At 39.5% G+C, this 10,933-nt stretch overlaps 1 protein-coding gene across 1 annotated transcript; it reads right to left on the reverse strand.

Moving 5' to 3' along the window:
• Positions 1-9,714: 9,714 nt before the first annotated feature.
• Positions 9,715-10,599, reverse strand: LOC138907923 (uncharacterized). Its single transcript, XM_070198551.1, has one exon. The coding sequence runs from the start codon at positions 10,597-10,599 to the stop codon at positions 9,715-9,717; it is 885 nt and encodes a 294-aa protein (XP_070054652.1).
• Between the last annotated feature and the right edge of the window lie 334 nt (positions 10,600-10,933).

The raw sequence follows: 10,933 nt of genomic DNA on the forward strand, positions 1-10,933 counted from the left end.
AAAAACCCAATCCCGAAGGCAAACCAGACTTGGAGCTGCGGTCAAAGCAGTCTTGAGCTTTTGAAAGCTCTCCTCACACTCGTCAGACCACTTGAATGGGGCACCCTTTTGCGTCAATGGGGAAGCTATAGATGAAAACCCCTCCATAAAACAACGATAATATCCGGCTAACCCAAGGAAACTCTGGATCTCAGTAGCATAAAGATGGTATAGGCCAATTTTGAACTGCCTCAGTCTTCTTTGGATCCACCTTAATCCCCTCACTGGATACTACATGACCCCAAGAATTCCACTGAATCAAGACAAAACTCACACTTAGAGAATTTAGCATATAACTTATTCTCCTTCAAGGTTTGGAGCACGATCCTTAAATATTGCTCATGATCCTCCGGGCTGCGAGAATACACCAATATATCATCAATGAAAACTATGATGAAGGAATCAAGATAGGGCTGAAATATGTTGTTCATCAAGTGCATGAAAGTTGCTGGGGTATTGGTCAGCCCAAAAGACATTACCAGAAACTCATAGTGACCGTAGCAGGTCCTGAAAGTCGTCTTCAGAATATCTGAAGCCCGGATCTCAAATCAATCTTCAAGAATACCCTAGCACCCTGAAGCTGATCAAATAAATTATCAATACGCGGTAGTGGGTACTTGTTCTTGATAGTAACCTTGTTTAACTGTCTATAGTCAATGCACATACTCATAGAACCATATTTCTTCTTCATAAATAGTACCGGTGCACCCCAAAGTGACACACTAGGTCTGATAAAATCCTTATCAAGCATATCTTGTATATGTTCCTTCAACTCAACTGGTGCCATGTGATACAGTGGAATAGAGATGGACTGAGTGCCCGATACCAAATCAATAACTAAATCAATATCCTTATCGGGAGGCATGCCTGGTAGGTCTTCAGAAAACACATCTAAAAATTTTCTCACCACTGGAACTGACTCAACCATAAGAGTATCAACACTGACATCTCTCACGAAGGCCAAATATGCAAAACACCCCTTCTCCACCATCCGTTAAGCCTTCAAATATGAAAACACTTCACTCTACCCTAGGCAACCTCGACATCGCGTATGTCACAGTTTTAGCGTGATAGTCAAGAATAGCGTGACATGACGACAACCAATCCATGCCCAAAATCATATCAAAATCAACCATAGTGAGCAACAAGAGATAATACTCTCCCAACCCCCAATGGTAACCAAACACAACTGATATACATGATCTACCATAATAGAATCACCCACCAGCGTAGATACATAAACATGCATATCTAAAGAATCACGAAGCTTATCCAAATAATGAGAAAAATAGGATGACACGTAAGAGTAAGTGAAACCGGGTCAAATATTAGTAAAGCATCCTTATGGCACACTGAAACAATACATGTGATCACGGCGTCAGAAGAAATTGCCTCTGGCCTGGCAGGAAATGCATAGCAATGGGCCTGATCACCGCCTGACCAACCTCCCCCTCTAGGGCGGCCTCGAACTGACTGAGCCCCACCCCTAGTTGGATGTGCGGGTGGTGTAGCTACTGCTGATGATATCATAGGCGGAATGCTCTACTGTGGAACTCTAGTCAGAGGTCTGGGGAAATCCCTCTTGAGATGACACAAGTCTCCACACTCATAGTACCCCCTCCTATAAGGCTATCTGACTCTGATAACCCGAAGAAATGCCCGTGGAAAACTGAGCAGATAGAGCACGGTAAGAACTCTGTGCCAACAGCGCACTAAATAGTGGCTGAACTGGGCGAGCACAATATGAACAGTGACTAGCTGATGAACCATGAGGAATATGATGAGTTGTCTGAGCGGGCCTAGGAGGACAACCTCTTTTGTAATGTGACGGGACTCCAGATGAGCCATTACTAAAACCACCTGGACCATGTGCCCCTCTCGCTCAAGCCTGTGAACCTGCTCCAAACGTCTAGCAATATCAACCACCTGGTCAAACTAGTATCCGTCTAGGCCTCTCGAGCCAAATTACAATATAGGCCATAGTTGCGGCCATCAGTGAACCTCCTGATCTTCTCCCTCTCAGTGGGAACCAACCATATAGCATTACATGCCAAATTTGCAAATCTCATCTCGTATTGGGTCACAGTCATACCCTTCTAACGTAGCTGCTCAAACTCCCTACGCAACTCTTCTCTGCGAGTCTGTGGGACAAACTTCTCTAAGAAAAGAACTGAGAACTCATGACTTGTAAGTGGTGCGGCGCTAGCTGGCCTGCCTGACCATAAGTATGCCACCATCTGTAGGCTACCCCTGTCAGCTAAAAAGTAGTAAAGGCAACTCCATTGGTGTCCATAATAACCGCTGTGCGAAAAACCAAGTGACACCGATCCAGAAAGCCCCGAGCATCCTTTGACTCTCCTCCACTAAACTCGGGAGGATCAAGACTCTTAAACTGCGCCAACCTCTTTTACTCCTCATCAGTCATAGCTGGACCAACCTCGGCCCGAGCAGAAATAACTGGTAACACACCTGGTGTCTGATAACCCTGAGCTAGTTGCTCTGGCATATAGGCGGCGGGAGTTTGATCTCCTCCCCCAACATGTGAGGTAGCTGGCGTGCAACTGGTACCTTACCCGCCCGAGCCAAACTTGCGCACACACTCAAGATTTGAGCCAATGCCTCTTGAAGACCAGGTATAACAATAGGTATAGTCGGTGTCTGAGCTAGTCTTACCGGCTTAACAGTAACTAGAAACTGCTCGTCCACTAGAGCGACTGTTGGATCCACAGGTGCTGCTCTAGCTGTAGTGCGAGCCCCACCTCGGCTTCTCGCGACCCTACCTAGTGTGTTGGTGTCTGACTGCCCGATTCGGTTGGACGTGTCCTCACCATTTGTAAGAGAATATGAGAGCAAAGGTTAAAATTCTAGAATTAATAAATCCACACAACAAGAATACAAGAAAGTAAAGTTTCCTAACTGTTCGGTAGCCTTTCGAAGATAAGTATAGACTTCTCCGTACCGATCCATAAGGCACTACTAAACTTTCTCATGACCTGTAATAACTATGAACCTAGGGCTCTGATACCAACTTGTCACGACCCAAAACCATCAACCGACTGTGATGACGCCTAACTCACTTGTTAGGCAAGCCAAGCATAACAATACAAAATGTAAATACTGAATTGACAGAAATAGTACAAGTCTAATGCCAGTTAACATAAACAACAGTATCGATACATAACAAATCTCCCTCAAAATAGTAACTATACAGTCATGATCTCTAAATAGAAATACAATTCTGAAATGCTAAATAACAATATTGTCTGAAATAAAGAAAACACTACAAAATAAAAAGAGATGCCAAAACTGTGGTCGAAATGCAGCTCTACCTCGTCTCTCGGATAACTCAATAAGCAAAACTCTGCTACTGGTAGCTCGGTCCAACACATGGATCTGCAGAATTAAGTATACAGTATAGTATGACTACAACCGATCACATGTACTCAGCAAGTATCATAACTAACCTCGACGAGGTAATAAAAGCAAGAATTATAAATGATACTCGCTAATCACCTGTACAGTTCATATATCCCATAAGCACAGAACAATAATATAATCAAGTCGTGAATCACAGAAAGAACCACCTTGGCACACACAATTATTTAACGTACTCTACTCAGTCAAAAATCCAGCATATAAAGAAGGTATGAAAATAAATCAGATACCAGTCAAGGAAGTTGCAAGTAAAGATGACATGCAACAACCAAATCAAACACTGGCCAACTTTTCCTCAAAATTTTCATAACAGTACCAAGCCACTGATTAGTTTTCCTCAATGTGTATGTACATCATCAAGAAGAAATATGAAAGTGTGACCCTAGGGGATGGATCCATATCCATACGATGCACGATGTCGTCACGTGCAATAATTATAATACGCTCAGCATGATCACACGCTCAATATCACAATCCGCATGGCGTGGTTACAGGCTCAATAATACAATCCATCCAGCATGGTAACGGGCTCAATATAACAATCCATCCGGCGTGGTCACAGGCTCAACAACACAATCCATCTGGCTTAGTCACATTCTCAATATCACAATCCGCCCGGCGTGGTCATAGACTCAGTATTATAATCTGCCCGGCATGGTCACAGATTCAGTATCACAATCCGCCCGATATGGTCACACGCTCAATATTACAATCCGCTCACCGTGGTCACAGGATACCAATCCAAACCATATCACACAAAAAGCAAATATACAAGAATGGATGTATATGATCAATGAATATCATATTTCATACTCCTGGACTGGTATAAGTGATATGCTAAGGTATATGCATGTGCAAAATATGTTAAATCTAGCAGATTGCATAATGAAAGTAGCAATTATCAAGTTCAATTAGGATATTAACCTTTATGTAACCTCAAACATGGTTCAAATAGCTCACAATATGGTTAAAAATATAAGAAATATCACAGCATAAAGCTTAGTAATTATTTCAAGGCACATCATAGCCTAAGCACTATTCCGAGTATGGATAAATACATTGGTGCATGCACATGGGCTCAACCATACACTTGTGCGCCACTCATAGCACATAGCTATCATAAATAATTCAGGTAACTAGTGATTCAACCATATTTAGGTAAGATACTTACCTCAAGCAAGCCAAATCGATCCTCTAATAAGCCCTTCTCACGTGAATCAAATTGAACCTCAATTCATGCTTAAGGAACTAATATAGCTTTCCAAATTCAAAAATTATGTCGATCAAGCATAAACAACTCGGAATTACCTTAATTTTTGCATGCAACTTCCAAATGACACAATAGACCTATTCTAACTCCCAGAACCAAAATCCGAACTCGATACCATCAAAGTCAACTCTCGGTCAAACATATCAACCTTTCAAACATTCAACTAATTTCCAACTTTCTTCAAAAAGCACCAAATTATCCTACGGACCTCCAAATCTACATCCGAACATACGCCTAAGTCCAAATTCAACATACGAGGCTACTGGAAAAACTTCATTCCACAGTCGTCTACACAAAAGTCAAACTCCGGTCAACCTTTTCAACTTAACCTTCCAACCTTGGGACTAAGTATCCCAATTCACTCAAAAACCTCCCCGAAACCAAACCAAATCAATCACCCCGTCTAGTTACGTAATCACAAATAAACATATGTAAAGCATCAAGTAGGGAATACGGGGCAAAAATACTCATAATGACCGACTGGCTCGTTAAGGAGGGTGTAAGAGAACTCCATTCTAGTTGCTTTTACTGGAACCTTGATATTCTATAACCACTGCATCCTTGCAATTCCCTTTTGGTGGGAAGTGCAAGCATCATGCATAGTTTCCTATTCCACCCTTCATTTGTCTTTTAATGATGGCACAAAGTTGAAGGTGAAGAAAGTGAAATGAGATTATTTGTACTTGGCAGAATTTATGGGCATTTTTATTTCTAAATTCAATTTATGGAGGAGGGTTGAGTGAGTTTCCTTGTGCAGCTTTCAGATTATTGCTATTCTGCTTTATAATGCCATTGCGCTGACCTTTGTTTCCTCTTACTATTTTAGATATGAGAAAGGATTTATCCGGGGATATTCATAAGAAGTCTATCATTTCCCTAAAATGGTCAGTTACTCCCGATGAATTGGAGCACGACTGATTTAATTTGTTTTCGGCCAACTCTTATCCTAGGATTTATTGTAAATGTGTTAGCATGCATGTTTTCAAGGAGCTGAGGTTAGTAATTCAGAGTCAGAGTCAGGATATGAAGTTTATAGGTTTGGAATTATAATCTTTTTAAGCTATTGGGTTCTATATTAATAATTTGTGTATAATTCAATGGATTTTTAAGACAAATACAGAACCTGAACTAAATTTACTAGGTTCGACCGAACCCGCAACCGAAAGGCTAACTCAGTCACTGGTTAGTGTAGGCATCATGAGTTGTGTAGAGATTGAAAGACAAAATTTAGGAGAATTTTCTGTATATGTTATTGATGTAAAACCCTGGTATTTATACAAGTATTGTAACAGATAAGAGCAAAAGAAAATATTTACACTTGCCTACTACCTATTGGCTATTCAATACAAACAAATTACAGCTATGTACTATGTACAACTTTGTACAATATTTGTATACCGTTAGGCATATCCAGAGATGTATTACAACTATATTTTGGTGTTCACGCGTGTCCCTTGTCCAGAATCAGAATTTGGGCTTGGGCCTTCAACCTTTGGACCATATTTCTCTTACTGCACCTTATCCCCAAATTTATCTGCCTCTTTCCTCTTCATAGTCGACTGGTCTTCTTTCTTATGATAAGTGAAAGAAGAAGTAGGTAATTGAGGCTTCATAGATGCGATTCCAACACTCCCTCCCCCCCTGCAAGTTGGAGGAGAGTGTAGCGACGCCCAACTTGCCGAAAATTGAATTGTGGGATGGCCCAGAGAGTGGTTTGGTGAAGATATCGGCTAATTGAGAGGATGATGGCACAAATGATAGAGAAATCAAACCAGAGAGAAATTATTGCCTCACAAAATGGCAATCAAGTTCAACGTGCTTTGTTCGCTTGTGGAATACGGGGTTCCGAGCGATGTGAATTTCAGCTTGTGAATCAGAGTGAATAGGAACCGGAAGAGAAGGTGGTGTAGCTAGATCTGTCAAGAGTTGAGTTAACCAAGTTACTTCGGGTTTACTTCGGCAACTACCCGCCTCATAGATCGATACTCTACCTCTGCGGATGAGAGCAACACTGAAGCTTGCTTCTTTGATTTCCATGAAATTGGAGATCCGCCAATAGTGACAAAATAACCACTGATATATCTTTGTGAAGCAACATAAGATCCTCAATCTACATCACAATATGCAAGTAGTTTGAAAGAGGGATCAGAGGACATGAAAATACCCTGTCCAGGGCTGGTTCGGAGATATCTAACCACTCGTAGGGCAGTATTAAAATGAGGCACACTGGGCTTCTGCATGAATTGACTGAGGTGCTCTACCGGATAAGAAAGGTTCAGTCTAGTGTGAGTGATATAGTTTAATTTGCCCAGTAGTCGGCGGTAGACAGTTGGATCAGAAAGAAAGTCACCAGATTCACCACTAAGCTTGCATGAAGTGTCCAATGGAGATGTGACAGAGGGCAAACTACTATAGTCAAATTCGTCAAGAACTTCCAAAGTGAATTTTCATTAACTGATGATTAAACCTTATGGCTCACGAAAGGTCTCCAGACCCAAAAATAGTGTAAGTCACCTACGTCCTTGATTTGAAATACCTTATGAAGAAATATTTTCAACTGATGAAGTTCTTCCTTGTTATTTCCTATAAGTAGTATGTTATCTACGTAAACCGCTACAATTGAAATTGAATATGTTGATTTCTTATAAAAGAGTGAGTAGTAGTTAAGGGATGAACAAAACTCTTTGAAATTTAATGCGGCTGTTAGCCTGACATACCATTGGCTCGAGGCTTGCCTCAAATCATAAAGTGATTTGCGAAGTAAACACACATGGTTGGGGCCAGGTGAAATTTTTCCTACTGAAAACTTCATATATACCTCTTCCTGTAATTCCCCATGTAAGAAAGCGTTGTCTATATCTAGCTGTAAGATTCCCCATCCTTTCTTTATTGCAACAGCTAGAAGGCAACATATGGTAGTCATTTTTACCATTGAGGAAAATGTCTCATTAAAGTCAATCCCTTCTCTTTGAATGTCACCTCGAATAACCAACCTAGCCTGCCTCCAACCTTTCTACACTTCCATCTGCATGATGTTTTACTTTATAAACTCATTTGCAAGGGAGAGCCATTTTTTCAGGTGATAATTCCACAACTTCTCAAGTTTAGTTGGCTTCTAGTGCATTAAACTCAGTGTCCATTTCTTGTTGCCAACCTGGATGCATATTAGCTTGGGAAAAACTAGTAAGTTCAACTATATTTGAAATAGAGTTGATAAGGTGTTGATTGATAGTGGAAAGTCCAGCAAAGAAAAAAAAATTGTAGGATTAACAGGTTGATTGAAACATGAATCAGTTAAAGTAGTTAAGTAAACATTACTGTAAACATAATCATTAAATAGGCTAGTCTAGTATGAGGTCTATCTGATCTTCTCAAGACTAGTGGAGATGTACCTTGTTGTGAATTATCTAACTCTGATGTAGGATACATTTGATATTCTAATCTTTGGTTTGAAGTAGGATTAGAAGGAGAAATGTAACTAGAGGGATGAATTGGAGTAGGAGGATTAGAAATAGGATGAGTGGAGTTGAAAAGACAATTGATGACATCATAATTACTGTCAACCAAATCAATAAGTGGGATAGATCCACGGAACATAGGAACATAACTTGATTGTAGATAAATGGGGTAAACAGATTCATGGAATTGCACGTCTCTAGAAACAAATATCTTCTTGGTATTAAAATCTAGGAGTTTGTATCCCTTTTTTACCATAAGGGTACCCTATAAACACACAAGCATTAGCCCTTGCTCCTAACTTGTCCCTGTTATGAGAAAGAGTTTAGGCATAGCACAAACAACCAAAGGATCTAAGAAAATCATAATTTGGAGCTTTACCAAACAAAATCTCATAAGGTGTATTGTTCCAAATGACTCTAGAAGGAAATCTGTTGATCAAAAAAATGGCAATGAGTAAACATTCTCCCCAATATGAAATAGGAAGTTTAGATTGGTGCAATAGATGCTTCCTCTCAACAACTCCATTTTGTTGAGGGGCAACAGTGCATGAAGTTTGATGTATGATCCCTCGAGAAACTAAATATTCAGATGTTGTTAAACTTACACCCAATTCTAATGCATTGTCTGATCTGATAATTTTATCTTTGATGGAGAATTGTCTTTCTACCATGGCCAGGAATTCCTTTAATATAGAAAAAGCATTACTTTTTGTGCTTAAAAGAAACGTCCAAGTTTTCCTACTATAATCATCAACGATGGTAAGAAAGTACCTATATCCATTATAGGTAGTTGTCTTATATGGCCCCCACATATCAATATAAATTAATTCAAATATATGATTGGTGGTGATATTGCTTGAATGAAAAAGAATGCTTGAATGACTAGATTGTCTTGCTTTAGGTAATGAAACTAAATTATTTTCAGATGACTTCCTAGACCTATGGCTTGAAGAATCTAGCAGATAGATGCCCCCTCTTGCTTCACCAAGACCCTGAGGGATCCTCATTGAAAGACCATGTATCATGCATGCATTAGGAGAAAAGATTAGAAGACAATTGTATTGTTTACAAATTTTGTGAACTGAAAGTAGATTGTATTTGAAACAAGGCACATATAGGATATTTTTTAGAGTCAGATTACCAGGAATAGATACATCTCCAATGTGAGTTACTCTTATTCTATATGAATTAGGAAGATTTACCATTAAAGGTTTTGGAAGAAGTCTGATTGTTGAAAAAATTTAGGGTTTGAAGACATATGTTCAGAAGCTCATGAATCCAATATCCAAGAGGTGATTAGAAGATTTAGAAGTTGAACTATTAAAGGCTATACCTGCATAGTTGGCAACATTTGCAACAACATCTGAGCTTGAAGACATTGTCTGACCATCGTTCGCCTGTTGAAGAAGTTGAACTAGCTGAGAAACATGATCTTGTGTGAGTTGATTTCCATTGTTTCCATCAACAACGCTTTACTCTCCTATTTCACTCACAGAATATGCTGAATTCCTCTTAACGGGTGCTTGGAACTTCTTTGATATTGTAAACTTGAAGTCTGCTAGAAATCCAATGATCCTGTAGCATTTGTCCACTGAATGCCCAGTTTTTTTTTTTATAATAATAGCAACTCAAATTATTTTTCTTTCCCTTGAAATCAGAGCTTCCAAACTTCTGACTTGGATGATTTTGATTTCCAGCCATGAAGGATGAAGAATCTCCAGGTAACTGAGAGTTGACATAAACTTCCCTTTGCTTCTCATATTGCATCAACAGGGAATAGGCATGTCCCATAGTTGGAAGGGGTGACAACATCAAGATACTGCTCTTCACTAAGACATAGGTGTCATTCAACCCTGTGAGAAACTTTATTAACCTCTCATCCTGTAGTGATTTGGCCATTTTTGTCTTTCCTCCACAGCTACATTCACAAGAGCACTTGACATGAGTATTCAAGGTATATAGCTCATTCCATAACCTCTTAATCTTAGTAAAATACCCTATTATGTCACTTGACCCCTGAACCAAATCACTCAACCCTTTTTGTAAATGATACATTTTTGCACCATTTGATTGATCAAAGTTGTCTTCCAAATCACCCCACAGATATTTTGTTGTTTTGGAGTAGATGACATTTTCACCAATCTCTCTGGAAATGTAGTTCAACAACCAATATATGACCATGTCATTACACCTACTCCATAATTTGAAGTCAGGTATTTCTAAGCTTGGTGCAAGGTAGGTTCCATCTAAGAACCCCACCTTGTTTTTGGCAGAAAGAGCAATAAGAATGGACATGCGCCACCCTCCATAGCTTCTACCATCAAAGCTTAGGTTTACCACGTTTATTCCTGGTGAATATGAGGGGTGAAGGAAGTAGGGATGACTTGAGTCCTTCATTCAACCTCCATTATTTCTCGAAGTGGTGACACTTGCTAAAGTGGCCTCAGTTATTTCAGGAGTAGAACCCATTGAAGATAGTAGAGTGAAGATGAAAATAAATTGAAAAAAAACTAAAGGATCGATTCTTTAGAGCTACTGCTCTAATACCAGTAGAGATTGAAAGACAAAATTTAGGAGAATGTTCTGTATATGTTATTGATGTAAAACTCTGGTATTTATACAAGTATTGTAACAAATGAGAGCAAAAGAAAAACTTTACACTTGCCTACTACCTATTGGCTATTAAATACAAGCAAATTACAACTATGTACTATGTACAACTTTGTACAAT

This window comes from Nicotiana tomentosiformis, chromosome 1 (genome assembly GCF_000390325.3).
Source record: "Nicotiana tomentosiformis chromosome 1, ASM39032v3, whole genome shotgun sequence".
NCBI lineage: Eukaryota > Viridiplantae > Streptophyta > Magnoliopsida > Solanales > Solanaceae > Nicotiana > Nicotiana tomentosiformis.